At 37.0% G+C, this 19,871-nt stretch overlaps 1 protein-coding gene across 4 annotated transcripts in view; it reads left to right on the forward strand.

The window, feature by feature from the left end:
- Window positions 1-19,100, forward strand: part of LOC132774511 (cadherin-18) — a 768,567-nt gene extending 749,467 nt beyond the window's left edge. For 3 of the 4 annotated variants that reach the window (XM_060774682.2, XM_060774681.2, XM_060774683.2), the window contains 2 exons: window positions 8,365-8,616; window positions 10,653-19,100. In XM_060774682.2, the coding sequence (XP_060630665.2) occupies window positions 8,365-8,616; window positions 10,653-11,143 (743 nt within the window). In that variant the 3' untranslated portion in view covers window positions 11,144-19,100. The remainder of the gene's footprint in view (window positions 1-8,364; window positions 8,617-10,652) is intronic. The other variant, XR_010909825.1, reaches the window with a different exon arrangement.
- The last annotated feature ends 771 nt before the right edge of the window (window positions 19,101-19,871 follow it).

Below are 19,871 nucleotides of genomic sequence, written 5' to 3' on the forward strand. Positions count from 1 at the left end.
TACAGCTAGAGACAGAATTGGAGGGTTTGTCTTTGCGTATTTGTTGCGGTACTGTTGGTGATTTTGATTTGTTTACTCAGGGGAATTCTCCCATGCGGAAGCCTTGGGCTCTTGTTTCAGGGTCACAGTCAGAGTCAATTTACCTTTTTGAAAAACAAACAAACAAACAAACAGTGAAGGTACTTAGGAGAGAGTGGAAATATGGCATGAGAAACAGGAAGTTGGAAAAGCTCCTCTTTCAGAAGGATATTGTGAGTCTTGAAGAAAGCATTTCAAAACCACAAAGAAGTAAGGAACTGGAAAGGATCCTGGAAGATAGCCCAGAATCAGTAAAAGAGATGGACAGCAGCTACTAACAGTGCAAAAGAAAGTGCTGTGTGGTTGAATAATTTCCTCCTGACATTGAATGACATTTACAACAGAAGGGGAAATCACTGGCCCAACTGTTCAACTCACTGGTCCTACTTTTTAAAATAATGAACTCTTCCTCCAGCTTCAAACTTTAGGGGAAATATCTTAAAGTTCTCCATAAAGTTGAGAAATAAAAGTATAGAAATACAAGAGAGATACCTTGAAAGTAGCCTAATGGATGTGAATTGAAAAGACTTGGGTTGAACTTTTTGCTGGGCTATGAAGATCCTAGAGTGATCATTTGAAAGATAGTGGATTAGTTCTAGTTTTTGACCACATAATAAAGAAGAAACAGAAGCTGATATTTCTACCTCCATCAGTCTAAACTTTATGAGTGAGTGGGAATCTGCTGATGGAATTGCAGAATGCCATGCAGAAGTCAGGAAGATTGGAAATTTACCAAAATAAGAAAGAAACATCTTCTAATACATGATGGCTGTTGTTCCACTTTCCACCAAACCTCTGTTTCATTTTAATACCTGAATCAAAGCCAACCTCACTTACAGGCTCCCCTCACTTTTGGGCTACAGTTTGGAGGGGTTCTGTGTTTGTGGAAGACTGTTATTTCACATACCTCCTTTTGGAGGCAGATACGTGCATCTAACTTACTGTCTTTCAGTCTATCCTACTTCATTTCATTGCCTGGTTTTAAAAAGAAAGCATAGAAAAAAGGTAGGGTGACCCGACCAGAATAAAGGAAAATGGGTATTTTTGTTAAGAAAATACTATAAAAAAACTTAAAGATACTAAGATGTGATATTCAACTTTAATCACAACATTTTGTATAGCCTAAACCAGTTGAAATATTTTAATACAAACAGAGTTGAACAACAAATTAAACTTTGCCTAAAGGAAAAGCACAAAGCAGGTTCTTCCCTATCCTCTTGAGTTGGCATTTAATGGTTATGTATTAAAAGAACTCTTCAATTGTGAATAATGCATGAGTGAGTACTCCCCAAAGCATTCTAGCATTCACTACCACTCTATTTCTGTTGCCTTCATCTCTCCTAAAGCTTGCCCTCAACTTATTTTCCAGCACAGTAACTCAATATAACTAGACTTAGATGAATAGAATTTTTCTAGTAACATGAGTGAGTGACACAGCAGGCCTGGATACAATGTGGACTTTTGGGTTCAAAGCAGATGTTGTTGTCATAGTCACCATTTTCATAAACCAATTTTCCAGTATATCAAATTTCTACAATAAGTATCCTGAACTGGAACTCAATTACATAATTACTGTGAAGAAAGGTTCCTGTAGAAATAGGTTTCTACTAGGGCTGGGCCGTTTCGTTTCATTAATTCGTAATTCGTTAATAATTTGTTAATTTTTTCAATTACAAAACGATAACGAACCATTCTGGAGCAATTATTCAAAAAAACGAATTTTCAAAAATGTTTTGCAAATGCTTTGTATTTCGATATTGTATTCGTTTCGTTATTGTTTTGAGGTCATTTCGTTATTATTTCCGGATGTGTGGGCCAGTTTTATGGTTTAATTAGTGAAAAAAAATTATAATATCACACCAACAGTCAACAACAGAGGGAGAGGGAAGCTTCAGAAGGTTTTGGAGGTTTTTTAGCGTATTTCGCGGTCGCGTCCGCCATTAACGAATCGATTCGTTATTGTTTCGGAAATCGATTCGTTAATTTTTTACCATTTACGAAATTTTGTAAATATCGAACTTTTTAAAAGGACAATTTTGTAATTATTTTAAATATCGAAACAAAAAAAACCCCAAATACAAATCGATTTTAGAAACAAATTTTTCTGTTGTTTCCCAGTCCTAGTTTCTACATGTTCCATCTGATAGCCAAGGTAGAAAGCCAATGATAATTGAATTTTTAGAAGGCCGCAGTTGCATGAAAAATTAATCTATATTTGAACAGAAACACAAATATTTCCATATTTTCAATCAGTACCTTTGTCATCTGTAACTTTCTTCCTATCTAGAGTAAGAGAAAATATATATCCCCAACAGCAGCAAAGTACTAGAGGTGTTTTCCCCCAAAAGAGTACAAGTATACATTTAGCAATGCCCAACGATCAAAACATTCTTAAAGAGTGTTAAGGGAAGTATGGCAATAATATCAGGACATTCTGTTCAAAACAATTTCTCTGAGCTCTTCTAATAAAGTTTTTTCATTGCTAAAAGAAAGATGGATAGTTTACTGTTTGTATTTGTTACAGTCAGACTGATCATATTAAACTAAATACTGGAGATGGAGGCAATTGCTATTATAAATGAGTGATTGTGAATGTTCAAGGAGGAGTCTCACTCAATAGGTAACCAAACAACACCATCCACATAACAGATTGTTGTTCATTCGTTCAGTCGTCTCCGACTCTTCGTGACCTCATGGACCAGCCCACGCCAGATAGGAACTATCAAAATACTTGAGGAAACTTCCAGAATTTGCAGTTCAATTTTTTTTAAGAAAAAGAAAACAAAGTGAGAAAATCAAAGAGATGACAAAACATAATGACAATCAAGGAGCCCATGGACACCAAATGTTCTTTGGCCAGCAGGGAGGATGGGGTGGGAGAGGGGTAAAGAATTCTGAAACTGGGTCTAATTAGTTGACATAAACCCTGAAGAGGAGAACGTTCCATCCCAATGGTTTGTTGTCTATCCCAATTGTATTTTAGTTTTCTCGGAGCTTGTAAGTTCCTAGCATTCTATACCATGTTATCTAACTTTCGGTCACAGTATATGAGATCAATGGAGGCCTTGTTGTCTTACCCACCTCTGATTAGTCAGTATGGATAGTATTGGCTTTCAACACATATGCATGACAGTCTCTCTTGCATGTTCATTAAATAGATTCCTTGGGGCCATTCCATGAAACAGACTACGTAATTAGTAATGCCTATGTCATAGATAGCCATTCAGTTCCAGCACAGGGGTAAATCTGAAACTTTACCACAGACCAGTAAAAAAATATGCCCCGTTGCCTAAGTAAAACATACAATAAGGCCATTATAGATTTTTAATGAATACTACTCATTCAACCCATTTCCCCCCTACCAAACAAAACAGATAAAAGTTGGTTTTATTCTTAATATCTACATCTCCCATTCCAATTATTTGTTGTTTTGTTGATGTTTTTGTTGTGTGCCTTTGTGTCAACTCTCACTTATAACAAACTTTTCACAGGTTTATCTTGACAGAAATTTATTCAAAGGACATTTGCCATTGCCTTCCTCCCAAACTGACAGAGTGGGAATTGTCTAAAATTACTCAATGCATGTTGGGTTAGCATGACTGACCAGGAGCCTGGTCTGCCAGAGCGTTATTTCCAACATTCAAACTATCACATCGGCTAGGTTTCTTGCCAGTGGTATCTTGATTTTCCTTTTGTTTTCCCCTTACAAGGGAATGGTCTAGCACATCTCCTTCACTTGAACACCATTTTAAAGTTGATTTCCTATTAGTCAGTGTGCAGATAGACATGCTTCAACATCCCCACTTTGAAGGTTGTTGCAAGAGATATTCCTGTCTTCCTGTGCAAGCATCATTACCTGTCTTGTGAAATATCGTTGTAAGCCACAGGAGAGTACACTGTAGTTTGTTGATCTGAAGCTTAAGAGAAGAGAGGTTTCCTTCCAAATCCAAACCAAAGAATATCTTTGAGTGACGGACATCAGCAGCATTGCCCCCACTTCCAATTGTGATAAAGACAACTGCAGGAAAGTGTTTCTCTTCCTGTCAGCTATAAAAAAGACAAATACTTAGATGTCTGTGAGCATAGCTCTTTCTTTTTCAAAGCTGCCAGTGAGAATCCAGGTTTGGAGGTCTTTGAAAATTGTAGCAATTTTGTTTCATTGAACCAAGTTTCAGGGTGAGGGTGATGCTGTATTTAAAGGGACTTGTATGCATTTATTGTATTCTACAAATGTCTTTTCCTCACATTCGGCCAGCTTTTCCAATGCCTTTTTAAAAAGCTCCAGTCTTTCAGGGTTCTTGCACTCATGTTATCGTTACAGTTGCCAATTTCATCTTTGAGATTTTGTTTCATCTTATCTCAGCTGAGTCTTTTTGGTTGTTTTTGAACATCCTTACCATTCTTATGCTTTTCATTCCTCTCCCACCCCAGCCTTTATTTTCACCTTCAGAATATGTGCTTCCTTCCCAGCTTTTATCTGTTCCTTTGTTTCATACCTGCACTCACATTTCAATTCTCTACTGTTTCCTCTTTTGCAGATAATCTCCTCTTCTTAAATTCTTTCATCATTGCTGGACTGCTGCTCATGCCTTCAGTCTGAAATTTAAACCCCTTTCTGCACAGACTCACTTTTTTTGCTCTTCCGAAGCATGATTCCCTGTCTTCTATTTTTAAGTTAGCATTTTTTTTGTCAAGACTGCTGTATCCAAGACATTGGATCAGTCATTTTTTGTTATTTATGTCATGTAGGGTGAAAAGGAGGTTATACTTTCTTCATCAGATTTCAAGAGCAAGTATGGCATATCAACTCAAGGAAATTCATTGAGGGGAAAAATATTGCCGTAGTATTTTGTCAGGTCTATTTGTATTCTAAAGACTATATTTTCATTATATAATAAGTTCCCATGATGCAAACCACGAGTGCATGTGTGAAACACTCTTCTGTTGTTTTCCAAACAAACAAAATAATTGGAACCAAACATATTTCCTTTAAAGATTTAATAATGCAAGAACAGTCCTGTTGGATCAGATTAAAAACCTGGGAGTTCAACATTTCAACAGGGATCACCAGATATCTCTGTTATTCAGAGGGAGCTGCATCTGAGCTTAGATAGAAAAATATAACAATAGAATAGCCATAACCTCCATGAATTTACCCCCCCCCCCCCCCTCATTTAAAGCCTTCTAAATAGGGCTGGAAATAATATTCAAATGGTTAAAAAACAGGTTTTTTCCAGTGTTGAGAAACGTTAATAAGAAGAATCCTGGACTGACAGGAATCTTTACAGCTCAGAACTGTGCCAAATTCACACATAGCATTTTCTACACAGCACCACCAGGCCAAACTTCTAACACAATGTATGTGGGGGTTTATTCTGTGTAAAATTATCTCATAGAAACAATATTTTGTGCAGAAACAGCATTTACTTTGCATGAAATAATATTTCTTTGTTGAAATATCATTTCCCATGCAGAAAACAATTTTCTGCCCAAAAAAATACTGTAATTGGCGTTTATTTTAGTTAAACATGCACATTTACACTACAGAAATTGTGAAAATTATGATTTGTGTTGTAGTATTTTAAAGAATTATGCAGTGTTTCTGTTCCAATTTACTTCCTCAAGAAATCATGTTACCTTACTTCCATAATACTGTCCAAACAAAACAGTGCAATGGCCAAGAAGTAATCCTTTTTAATACAGTTTTAGGTAATGTGCTTAACAGTCTCAAGAATCAGGACTTGAATGAAACTGTGTTCTTACATAAAAAATGAAAACTGGAATCAGTCTTGCCTGCCTACACACAACAGGCTTTCTTTCAAATGCAAATGTGGCAGAATCCTTTCAAATCGTTTAAACACTGCAATAATGTGTACAATCAAAGGTAAGACCAGTAATTTCAGGTGGAACACAGGTGCAGGACTAATGGGAAATGGAAGTGCCAAATACTATTTCTACCACTCAGTGTTGAAAGTAAATACCCAACTCTTTCTCACCCTTTGCTCTTATATGCTCTTGACACAAGGTATCTTGTATATTTCTCATATGATCAAGATATGAAAACTGTATTGTAGATATGACATAGATGCTCCCTCTGTATCTTTTTTATATATGAAGCAATTCATAATGTTGCAAGTTAAGATTGATGTTTGATATCCAGCAGTGATTTAGTGATAAGAAAAGTCTGATGAAAGTTCCCAGGGAGAAGGGGTTTTTTGTATCACTTCCTGTAAGAAATGAAGTCCCTTAACGAAGAGTTCCCTGTTACAATTCAAGTGATTGGGGAAAACAGCCAGTGTTGATATAGGTACTGTTTACATGCAGCCAGAACTAATAACAATAAAGTGGGTTTGTCTGATAGACCAGTCCAATGAAATGTCAAGTTACAGTTAGAAATACTCATTTCAGAATTTCAGGCTCAAAATCTCCTCCCCTGAAGTGACCCATTCTACAAACATACACATTAAATTTATAAAATCAGAATTTTGTTTTCTACTTTTTTTATTAATATAGTCCTCAGTGATTTGTAAATAAGAAATTAAACAGGGATTGTGATTGTATACATTAAAATGTATGCTGTTTCTTTGTCAAAGTTGTGTAGATGTGTCTTACTATATACACATAGAGGTGATCATAACATGGATATAAAGTTCTTGATATTCATCATGGTATATCATCTATAAACATGTACATATTTTTAAATTTTAATTAACTTGAGACAACATCAGGATGAAGTTTGTTAGTGATTAGTACCTTGGTTGTAAATATATACAAATGTTGTGTTCTGTGCAATCTTTGCAATACAAATCAATTGGGCAATAGACTTGGAAGATGCCGTATTCCAATCTAGGACATTAGAGATTAGTTATAAGGAAAGGAGTTCCACATTGAAATTTGCCCAACTTTCACCATAAAATTCTGACACCTAGGCAAATATTGAGATTGTCCTAGTCTGCTGTGTGGGTGATTAAAGCATATGCATGAAAAAGCAAAATTAAAGTAGAGAAAGATGAGCCACCTTGATATAATATAATAATTGTAAGACTATGCTCAGTGAAGTCAGTGTGATTGTCCAAGTGTCACAATGGAATTTTGGTAGTGAAGTAAACATGCAGTGATATCATTCTTGCATGCAGTTCTATCAAAGCAAAAAGATGAAAAGCTGCAAATTTCTTTCTCACCTTTGAGGGAGCAAAATAATTTTGTTATTATCAAAGGATTTGGAATCTCCTAGCATGACATTGGTGAGCAAATTTAATAATTAAACTGACTTATTGCATAAACCTTTTTAAAAAATAATAATAATAAAAAGACCAGATGTTTATGTCTTTTTGAGCTGAATATATAGTATTATTCTTTATTTATTACCTGCCCTCTCCCCCAAAGGACTCAGAGTGGTTTCCAAAATATAACAGAAATGGCAAACATTCAGTGCCAGAAACAAACATCAATCAAAGCAAAACAAGAAATAAAACTAACTCAATATAAGTTATAAACAGCCAAAATTAACCGAGGATACACTAAATGAACATGATATAACACCAATGGAACATATGAGTTATAGTACTCATCTACACCTGTACTAAAATTTGAGGCCAGTCCAAAGCAGCAATACTCCACAGCAATTATCTGGAGTGACCCTGGTGGTTTCACTGTCTGTCTCTATCTCCAGTGGTGCTGAAATCCTTTTTGCACAATTGAACTGTCACCTTACTTTACTATTTCCGTTGCTACTGCTGGATGGCCACAGAGTTCCGGGAGATCTCCTGGTCATTCCCAGACACCTTTACATATGTCATCAAAGGAACCCACCAACTGCCATGAGCTGTCCCAGAACTCTGCAGCTGTCTGCCAAAGTGGAAAAAGGGTGACATTAACTCAATCCATTTCCTTTCCCTGTGGCACTGACCACAGCTAAAAGCAGATGGCAGTGCTAGCCTACATGAACAGCAATTCAAATTAATGCTGGTTTTTGTTGTCCACTATAACCTCAAAACAAAGAATTCCATCAAGGACTGGAAGTCCTGGATGTTGTTTGGATATGCAGGTTCAACTTGTAGTCCATTGTGGGGTATAGGACTAGTGCAGACAAATTCACAGTCTCTTCTTACAGATATACATTGGTTATCAAATTTATCTTTTAGACTTAACTACCTGCCAGGGCTATTGTGAGCGAAGAAGAAGGAGAAAGAGGGGGAGGAATGTCTATGTACTTTTCTTAAGATCTTTTAAGGGAAAATGCAATATGAATGTAACAGCATGCTAACCTTCACTTTGCTCCCATAGATAACACAGCCAGCATCCTGACCCGTCGAAGGAAATTTAGCCGGACTACTCAGGACACGTATTACCTCCCCATTGTGATATCTGATGGAGGCGTCCCCTCTCTCAGCAGTAGCGCCACCCTTGTAATACGTGTGTGTGCATGTGAAAGGGATGGCCGTGTGCGGACCTGCCATGCGGAAGCCTTCCTCTCCTCTGCTGGATTGAGTACAGGGGCCTTAATTGCCATTCTGCTGTGTGTCATCATTCTCTTGGGTAAGCTGCTCTCACAATTAAATACTTGTGTCCTTTCCAAAGCTTCAGATGTTCATAGCAGAGTTGCAGCTTTTAAATATAATGTCAATCTGATCGAGGAATTGCTTGTGATAGGAGGTAATTAGGAATACAAAGCTTTGATTTTTTTTTAAAAAAAAGCTTCATCTAAAATTAATAAGGATGAGAAGGCTTTAAAGCAGATGTCTGAACTACTGGCATCCAGTCAAATTAATTTTGCAGAGGTCAGGGAGTAATTAGCATTGTGGAACTACCCAGGTAATTTGGTAAGATTTCAGGAAACCAGCCACTGAAGTTACATATCCTGCACTCTTGACGAAAGTGATAAAAAGAGAAGATGAGGAGAGAGTTTTTTTTATAAAAAAAAATGGATTCTTCTGCCAAAAGCACTTGCAGGACTGTATGAAAGCCATTTGCTAATTATCTCTGTGGGATGAGCAGATAATAGCATGAAGCAGAATCAAGAGGGTTGAGGGAGAGAGAGGTGGCAGCAGAATGATTCCATTAGATAAATGTCCTTGGAAATGTATTTTATGTGCCTAGGCTAATTTGAATAGTAACCATTATCTAATATTCTCATTTGGATGAGATTCAATTTGTTCATAGTGTCCTTGTGCATGTCTATATGACTTTGTGTTTATGTGTGTATATTCAGTGAAAGCTTGAGAATAATATATTTTTGAAGAACAAATGTTATGGTCGTCTCTCCACAATTGTGGGTTAAGCATTCACCTATTTGATTGTTCATTGATTACTCTATTACAGTGTAAATAAAAATTGCAAACTCTGAGAGAACACTTCTCTCGAAATCTTTAAGTCCTCCAGCATAATTCTATGATCAGCTTCCAGTGATTCTCTCAAGATTGTAACAAAAAAATAGTTTCTCAATTTTATTTATATTCATGGTTTACCCACTTTTATTGAGGCATTGCTCCCCTAATTCTCACATAACTAGAGAGCTGACTTAATTCTGTTTAGCAGTGAGAAAATCTTTTATCTTTGTTTATATTGTACTCCTTTCCTACAAGTTAAAAGACCCTGGAAGGAGGATATTTTCTTTATATAGAGGAATGTCTGTATATTTTGGTAAACATATTCTAATATATGCATAAATTATACATTTTGTCCATAAAACATATATGTGCACATTTTTAAAGCAACACATTTGTAATTGTGTGCATTTATTCACACAGTTCTAAAAAAGAATGACTTGTCATTTCATCCCAGTGAGAGGAAATTGAAAGATGTGAACACATGTTTGTTCGTAGCATGCATAAACAAATCTACTAATGTTAGTTTTTTTCCCATCTCTACCTAGAGTGCACCCATTGAAACTGATGGAAACTGAGTTATATGTAATTTAAGTTCCACTGTTTTCTGTAGCAATCGTCTAGCTAGCACTAAGTCTGACTCTAAATCATCTTCTCAAAATGAATGGCATATTTTGGCAAGTTATATTTTGATTAGTGTTCAAATAGTTTAAACGGGATGTTGTAAGTGTATTTGCTTTCTTGGAATATATGAAAGTGAGATATTATTGCTACAAGTATTAATAACAACTCAAATATTTCCTCTGAGACACTGAAAAGTGGATACCATCCCAGAGCAAAAGAATCTCACAATATAGCAAGTCACCAAAATAGAAAAGATGGCAAGGGAATCCAAGCTTAGAATAGAGAACAGCTATGTGACACACATGGATTCAAATAAAATTGGCTGATGTCTGTTGCATAGTGGAAAGTGAAATGCATTTCTTGTCAAATTCTGGAGCATAATTTATTATCCTGTAATTAGATTATGGGAAATTACAGGAAAATGACAGTTTATCTTGCACTTCCTTCCATATCTCCAAGACAAATCAATACTGAGGTGTTGATAGTATGCAAGTGGTTTTAAGTGTAATCAATGAATGAATGAATGATCAGATAAATCTGCTAAAAGAGAGGTGATTAATTCATTCAACATCATTTAATCAAAGGGCAGTTTTACTAATCTCCTCTCCTGAATTTTCTCATCAGCAATAGTGGTCCTTTTCATCACTCTAAGACGCAGCAAAAAGGAGCCTCTGATCATTTCAGAGGAGGATGTACGGGAAAATGTGGTCACCTATGACGATGAGGGAGGAGGCGAGGAAGATACTGAAGCTTTTGACATCACAGCTTTGCGGAACCCATCAGCTGCTGAAGAACTGAGGTATCGAAGGGATGTTCGGCCTGAAGTCAAGCCTACAGTCAAGCATCCCACTTCATCCAGCCTTGACAGTATAAATGTTCATGAATTTATTAAACAAAGACTGGCAGAAGCAGACCTTGATCCTAGTGTGCCCCCGTATGATTCTCTACAGACTTATGCATACGAAGGTCAAAGGTCAGAAGCCGGATCTATCAGCTCTTTGGATTCAGCAACTACACATTCTGACCAGGATTATAATTACCTTGGCGACTGGGGACCAGAGTTTAAGAAGCTAGCCGAACTTTATGGAGAAATAGAATCCGAAAGAACAACTTAACTTTCTTTTATCATTACCCTAATAAGGAACATTTTAGTTCCCTAAATAACTTGGAAATGAAAAGAGTGATATCAAAAGAAATATATACATATATCTATGATTACAGTACTCTGAACAACTGGAAAAAGCTGTACACAGTTACTGTAGAAACAAGTGCCCTTTTCACATTTGAAAGTGGGTTCTTCAATTGGAAGAAAGTCAAATTTTGAAGAAAAAAACCTGCTACAAAATAAAAGATTGTCCCTTTGTGTATATTTTTAATTGTTCAATAAATTTCATGGTAAGGTGTCAGGAATGACACCTTGTGATATATCAAGTTGCAATATCCCCAAGCATACCAGAGCTACAGTGAGTATACTATGATGCTTACTCACAAAAAGAACTAATTCTATTTAAATGGTTGCAGAATTATGTGTCTAGCTCTGCCTGTAGGTTTGGGGGTTTAAAGCAACTGGCAGGAAGGTTCATTTGCTTCTGTTTTAACCCCACAACAGTTTTATTTCTTACAGAAGCATGGATTGGGATTGGGATTATCCAAACAGGTGCCATTTTAGGGTCTGCTCTGAATTTTATTTGAGTAGTGAACTCTATTGGGGAATGCAACACTTCACTGGACCAACCCCATTTTTCCATGCATGGAGAGGTGATGAAGCAAGTATTTAATTGTTACTTATTGAAACACACTCATAATCCCCTCCTTTTACAACTTTTTGAGTTTTTTAGTGGTATCAATATTACTGTTTCCATTTTAACCATTATTTTCAGTGAAACCCTATGCATCCTACTTAAAAGCAAGATCCACTGAGCTAAATGGGCTTTGCTCACCGATAAATGGGTATAGGACTGCAGCAGTGGTCTGTTATTTTTAAAATGTTCATACAATTTTTTTTCCTTTTAATTTAGATTGGACGATATTAAATTTCTTTCTGCAACAAAGCTGAAAGCTAAAAGGGGGTTGTCTGTGAACTGTTTTATTGTCATTGTATTGTGAGTTAACCTATGCAACAGCTTGATTTGTCGAATCTTCATTCAGATTGGTTAAAATGTAGACAATGTATCCAATCATATGCTCCTCTGAATCAAAAAAAGTAATGAGATGGTCACTTGATAATAGATAATTATAGGCATTTCTATATGTTCATGTGGGAGAGAACAGATGACATAAGGCAGTCTTCTCTAGATGTTCTGAACTAAGATCTACCCTCTAGGTATTCTGGTCTACACTTCTCATTGTGTTTGCCATGCTGTTTATGACTGATGAGAGTTATAGTTTGATACACCTGAATGTCAGTAAGTTATGGCAGGCTGGTGTGGAACACAGAGCACTATTTGTGGCCCAAAAATTGGCCTGAAGATGTATGAATATAAGCCACATAAGTAGGCCTGAGTTAATGCAGTAGTCTAGAAGGTATCATTGATACAAGGCACTTGCATCAATGCTGTGCAAAGTGGAGCTATAATTCTATTCTTTTCTGAGAAATTATTATAATAACATAGAAGTTCTATTCTGTCTTGTAGCAACACCCAGTAATGCTTTGAGCTGGGTGAGAGGGGATACATATGTTTTTGGCAATGTGTTTTAGTCATTTGATAAATGCATATACAATGTCTTTTTTTAGTTCATTTGTTGAAAGCTAAGCTATACATTTCACATTGAAATCCAGGTTTTTACAGATAAAGCAGTTTGGGCCCTTCAAAACATGTTGGCTATTTCCAAACACACACACACAAGACAACAACTTTTTAAACTATAACCAAGATTGTCAAAGAAAGATATTACTCTTCTTTGTACTCTGTATTTTCTTATCTTGCGGGGATCTTCAACAACTAAACAGAAGATCACTTGGGGTCATCTCCCCCCCCCCCCATGGATTACAAAGAGTTTTTTAAATGAACCAATAGGGCACAGATATAATATTTGAGATAATGTACTGAGTGTTTTTACACGATAAAAATATTGTTACTCAATACAAAGAATTAGGTGAAATTACTTCCAGATAATGTTGGGTTCTACTCCTAGACTGTTTCCCAAGTAATTTAAGCATCTGGAGTATAGTGTGTGTACATTACATATGTACATATATTTGCAAGAGAGCTGTTCTTCTAAAGCTCATTGGTTAAACTGTAGTCTCTATATTAGAAGGGGTCCATTATTTTATTATGAAAACACAACCAAGCAAAGACTGTATTTATTTCATAGCTTGTTTATTGTTCATTTTTATGTTACAGTTAACTTATATTGACTACTTTTCCAAACATTGCATAGCTGTATTTGTTGGAGATATATATCTGTATGAAAGAGTACAGCAGAAATGCTATTGCATTGCAACAATCAGTTCCTTTCTCATATTTTTAGGTATGGCAAAGCACAAGGGGGCTTTTATTTCATTGATTGTAAGTAAACTCCTCTTAAGCTTCCACTTAGCCACACTGGTAGAAGAGGGATACCTACCAATATTTTCTATTCAGTGGTAGGAAATTGAATTTAGGAAAGCCCATAAATGTGTGAATTTGTCTCGATCTTTCTTATGGCAAAGACATATTTGAAATTCTACAAAGAATTGGTTGCAGTACTATTACTCCACTGTTCTCATGTCGTGTTGCCAAAATAGATAGGGAACTGAAGTACCAAAAGGGCAAATCTGGAAAGTAAGCAATGAGCAACGTGGTATAAACCCTCATAAAATAACAGTGTCTACATTCCTTCATTGTATTCTGCCCTTCAAAGTGAGATATGATGTAAATTTACAATGGTCAGGGCTGACCCTAACATGTGGTAGAATGTGGTAGGTGTCTTTAAATGATAACTGCTAATCTAATCTAGCTTTGACCCACCGAATCAATAGGAAGTTAACTTGCTGTTCACTAACTGATTCAGTGGGTCCTGACTAGAAAGGAGTAGCTAGTAAGGTACCAAACTTAGTAAAAGATGCTGGAGATCAGAAATCAGCAACAAGATTTTGAAGGGCAGAGTTGTGTGTGTCACATATAATGATCAGTTATTTCTATGCTGCTGCCCTCGGAAGCCTCCGTATCATATTGCTCTGATGATTCAATGGCAGCCTTGTTGACTTCTCTGTATAGAATGGAGAGGAACCATCTTTGTCCTTCCAGACAAATAGAATAATGTATTGGATCAGTCCCACCATGGATTTCAGGTATTTCCAGGCCTTAAATATGATAGCACTAGAACAAGAAAATAACTAAAGGACTATCAAACACAGGCATGGGAATATCTACTTTTTTAGTATGAATTTGCATTATATTAGGAGACTTGTAGCCCGCCTTGACCTCACCATGGCGATGGTAGTCTATATAGTTACAGTTTCCATTACTGCTTACCATCAATGAATTCCTGGATTTCTTCTATCCAGTGTTTATTTCGGTTTTTCCCAAATTACTGATGCCTGAAGCACAGCAGCTTTTTTCTGAATTGTATTTCAGGTATACTCCTTGAAGAGGAAAACTGCCAGAAATAACCATTTTTACAATGTGCAGTGTTTACACATTTCCCGTTCCCAAAAGAGCCAACTCCCCAAGTTTCTGAAGGAATTACTCTTGTCTTGCTTGCTAATTGGAGGAAGCCATTCCCAGAGGTGAGAAAACAATAGGTTAGTCTGAGATTGTTACTCATAGTGAGTTAACCTTTATAACAAGCACAGAATAAGGCTAAATGTCAAAATAACGTAATGAGTGGAATGAACATTACTGGAGTAATGAACAACAACCATAATTGCTTTTCAGAGTATTTTAAAGGGTCTGTAACATTATTTTTCAAGCTTTATGCCATCTTGTTCTTTAAATAAGAAACAGTTCACTAATGGTTTTCTCCCGCCCCCAGTTATTCAACTTTGTTATAAATGATAACAACAAATTACCATTTTTAACACTACAGCAAAAAACAGTGTGGGATGCTTTTTTAACTAAATGATGTTTCAAACTTAGAGCACACCTAGAGTAGCCTCCAATCACATCCTATGCAAAACAACCAAAACAGCACTACGGATAAGTTACATTCAGAAGCAAAGCAGTGTAGTAAATCTGTAAATCATAGAAAGTCACAGTGGTCAGTGTCCTCTAGGAATTACTCCTTTGGTCTCTCTCAGGAACCTTAGATTTATTATACTAATGCATAAAACTTCTCAGCTCGGTCTCTCATTTCCCCCATCCTCCCTAGATATGGGAAGATACAGGAAAGAGAGAGATGGCAGTAGACATTTCCACTGTCATTTTCCATGTGTGCAGAAAAGGGCCCACAAAACCCTGTCTCCCAAGGAACAAAGTTATATATCCAGAGAATTATTCTAGGTAATCTACCTACCATACATACTCATGTATAAGTCAAAGACAGGTTTTGAGGCCAAAATCAATAATATTGATGTGACCCATGGATTAGTCTAGGGTCAAAGCACCAGTGCCATCTGAGAGGCCCTCGGCTCCCACCTGCATTTCCCAGGCATTCAAAAGGCATTCAAAAAGGACAGAAGATGTGTCATGGTGGGAAGTTTTATCCCGCCAGTTCTATCAAGCTGGATTAAACTCTCAACTTTTCACCACTCCACTCATAGAAGAAGATGGTTCCCTTTTTGATAAATATTAAAGTTCAGCACTTACACTGGCACATGGATTAATGAGCTCAAATTTTGAGGGTTCCTTTTTTTTGTTGAAAATTTCTAGATTTGAATATAAGTTCAAAGCTTGATGTGGTCAGGTATAGATCAGTTGAGTAGAAGTAGAATGATTTTTTAATAAAAAAAATCTAAACCAAACACTATGCACATGTGAAATGAAACAACAATGTCAGATAAGCTGCACATAAATAGACAAAAATGTTTTAAACCTTCTAAACCGTTCTAAGCAAAGAGTTAAAAAACATCCAGGTGCATTTATTCCCCACCAGACTTCTTACAGTTTCAATCTTTTATGACTTGATGCACAAATGTCATAGTGGGGAAAGTATATTATAGAAACAAGCTGAGAGCAGCTAGTGAAGTAGACTTATCTGCCGTCTCCTTTTCTTTCTGTTTTGCTGTTCATTGATGGATTCAGAAAGTGGCTGCTGTTTACCTTCCTTGTTGTTGACAAGCACAAACAGCAGTAGTAGGCTCATGTAGACTATTTATTTGTAGTTTACTATTGTTTCCCTGCTCAAGCTTTGTTACAACAACTGCAGACACCTGCTGCAACCAGTAATGGCCAGAATCCTGTTTCAACTTAATCATGTAGTTAACTAAATAATCATCCAGCTCATCCAAAATTCTATGAAAACCTCATTCACCCACTAAGGTTAGGTAACTGTTCTTTATTCACAGTCACTACTACTTCTTAATGATTTTGATAATATCGCCATAGTCAAAACTTATTCCTCAACCTGCTTTGTCAGGGAACAGCTATATGAGGAGAAAGAGGATTTGTATTGTCGAAGGCTTTCATGGCTGGAATCACTAGGTTCTTGTGGGTTTTTTCAGGCTGTATGGCCATGTTCTAGAGGCATTTCTCCTGACGTTTCGCCTCAGAGGATGCTTGCCATAGATGCAGGCGAAACGTCAGGAGAAATGCCTCTAGAACATGGCCATATAGCCCGAAAAAACCCACAAGAACCTAGAAAGAGGATTGTTCTGCTTTTGATGGGAGCATGGTTGAATTATGGTTTTCATAAGGTTTTATGGGATTGGGTCAGAAAAAAGTTATTTAGTTATTGACTTTAGTCAAATATAAACTGATGCAGGCATCTGACTACAAACATTCATTATTGGTTGCAGCAAGTTGTCTGCAGTTAATGACGAATATAAGATTCTGGCCATTTTTCTTCCTTCAACCACCCCATAATGCCAATGTTTAAACTTTCCCAGTAGTGAGAAGGTCAGGTGTGAAAATGAATCTACACTGCCATATAATCCAATTCAATGCGGTAATCTGGATTCAGAAACTGGATTATAGGGCAGTGTAGATGGGGCCTTTGTTAGAGGCTTTATTAGTTGAAATATGTTTGGACTAGCTCAGAGCCAGGTCTCTGAATTCTATAGTCTGGGAAATTTTAAAAAGCTTCACTTTTTAGGAGGAAAAGTAAACATTTCAGGAATTTTATAATAGCTGAAATTGTTCACTTTTCTTGTAAATCTTGTTAGATTTTTTCAAGTTGTTCCTACTTAGTCCTTCATGTTAGAAAATGAAGGACTAAGTAGGAGCAAAACATCCATGGAATATTGCTACACCAAAAGTATGCCATTACCATCCACAGTTTAACTTCTCTTCCCATAATACCCTCTGGGTTCCAGATTTTTTGAAAAATGAATTATCCCCCAGGTTCAGAGAACTGACAAAAAGCTGCTTTCAGAACTCCATGAACAAAAATGATGCATGCAAATACTCAAGAACATCATTCTGGCTGGAAAGGGAACAATATCTTCTTCCTCATAGCATCTATGTATGCATCTGTCCAAACACACACGGTGAGAGCTTCTGGTCACATTTATTTTCATTCCAATAGTCAACTGTTGTCTGAGTGATGAGAAATCCTATCTCCAAAACAGTAGGGAGAGTCAATACTCAATTCCCTGCTTGGCCCAAAAGCTGCCCTGGGCTGTCTTCTGATGACATTTGTATCTTGGTTGTAATGATTGCTGCTATAAGCCAGGAGTGGAAGATCCTGTTTAGCCCAAGGCACAAATTCAAGATTGGAAAAGTTCTCAGGAACCAAATTCCAGTAGGCTGTGAGATCAAAGCAGAGTAGGTTGGGCCAGATGTAATTATCTTTGGTTGTTGTTCTACTAAGCATGCAAACTATAGTTCTATGCATTTCATTTCATAGCTAAGTGCTATTGCAGAAATTTTCAGGCACGTGAAATTGTCTAATTCCAGGCATGTCCACTCAGGAGTAAGGTCAAGTGCACCAGCTTTCCAGCCTGCAAGATACAGCTCCCTTTTGCTTAAAATATTTGAGAAATGGATAGTAAAAGGCATTCCAGCTGACAAATTTGTATGCCAGCTTGGAAATCCCACCTGTTTATATCTGGCCAATGAGCAGATATCTGGGAAATGTTCTGTTAACTATATATATATAAGTCAAAATATGTCTGTCTGTCTATCTGCCTGTTGGATCCACAAAAGCTCCTACTTGGCTTGGCACATATACCCTTCATTGACCAGCTTCAAATAATTTGAGTTTGACCTTAGAAAACCAATTGCAATGGTTTCACATTGCATTGTTTGGACAATTTTGGCAATTATATGTGAAATAGGCATTATTCCCACTAGAACTCAGCATTCATGAAAAAGTACCATTTTGGCTATGGAGCGATTGTACTATATTTACCCCCCACTAGGTATGATTGACAGAGGGAAGGAGAGCTTTTTCATTTTCTTATTTTGGGCACTGTTAATTTAAGAATTCATTAAAAGAAAAGCATAAAGAAGAGTCAATTGCTCCCCCAGTTTTACCGCAATCATTTTTGGAACACCCTGTGTAAAAACCTAAGGATAAAAACTCTGAGGTTCTGTTTAATATGATGGACCCACCAAATGCTCACCCAAATTCAGCACTGCTGATTCTGCTGGTGTCATCTCTTTGATGTATCCTTACCACAATGTTCTCCAAATGTGCTTTTGTATCACGATAAGCCTGCATGCTTGCTATGCTTACTGTCTTTGATTCAAATATCCATCTCGGTGCTGTGTTGTTTGCATGACAAATAGCAGAAATTCTGAATCTTCAAGGCTGCAGAACAGAGAAAAGCTTTACAGGGTGGAACAAAAAGAATTGCCGTTTTCTGACTATCCTCGACAGCTTTCATTATTTTAGCATTTTGTTCTTATTTCTATTCTGGCCAGAGGAGGTGATGCTTCTCTTTGGTGCATTGTACATTAAAATGATTAAACTAAAGAAAGAAGTGGGAGACTATGCTTTAGGTGTGATAGAATACAAGGTTATTGTATCATGCTATGAGCTCAAACAAAGGTTATATGAAGAAAAAATAATGTTTAATCATCTTCAGCAGAGGGTAGGTAACATTGTTTTATTGTGTGTGGAGAGGGGTTGGGGGGATTTCAGGAAAGTATTTTAGCAAGCCATAACAACCTTCCCTTCTTTCATAAATTTCCCTCCACTAAACAAGAATAAAACAAAAAATGGAAACACTTTGAGAATAACTGTATGGTTGACTAACATACAATCATATGATAGCTCCTAGTTTATAGACTCAGGGCTTGAGAAAGAGAAGTGTTTTTTAAGGCTACCACTCCCAGAATTCATTGAATCAGTATGGCCAGTAAGGTCCAATCTCTGCCTACATTGTGGTTTTTTTTTCCTGTCATGTCAGGAGTAACTTGAGAAACTGCAAGTCGCTTCTGGTGTGAGAGAATTGGCCGTCTGCAAGAACGTTGCCCAGGGGACGCCCGGATGATTTTGATGTTTTTATCATCCTTGTGGGAGGCTTCTCTCATGTCCCCGCATGAGGAGCTGGAACTGATAGAGGGAGCTCACCCACCTCTCCCCAGATTCGAACCTGCGACCTGTCGGTCTTCAGTCCTGCCAGCACAGGGGTTTAACCCACTGTGCCACCGGGGGCCCCTTACATTGTGGTATAGTGATATGAGTGCTAGGCAATGACACCTGCTTAGCCATAGAAACCCACTGTATAGCCTTGGAAAATTTACACACTCTCAGTCTCAGAAGGCAAAGACAAACCAGTCTGAACAATTCTTGACAGGAAAATCCTACTTGAAAATG

Source organism: Anolis sagrei, chromosome 4 (genome assembly GCF_037176765.1).
Source record: "Anolis sagrei isolate rAnoSag1 chromosome 4, rAnoSag1.mat, whole genome shotgun sequence".
Classification (NCBI taxonomy): Eukaryota; Metazoa; Chordata; class Lepidosauria; order Squamata; family Dactyloidae; genus Anolis; species Anolis sagrei.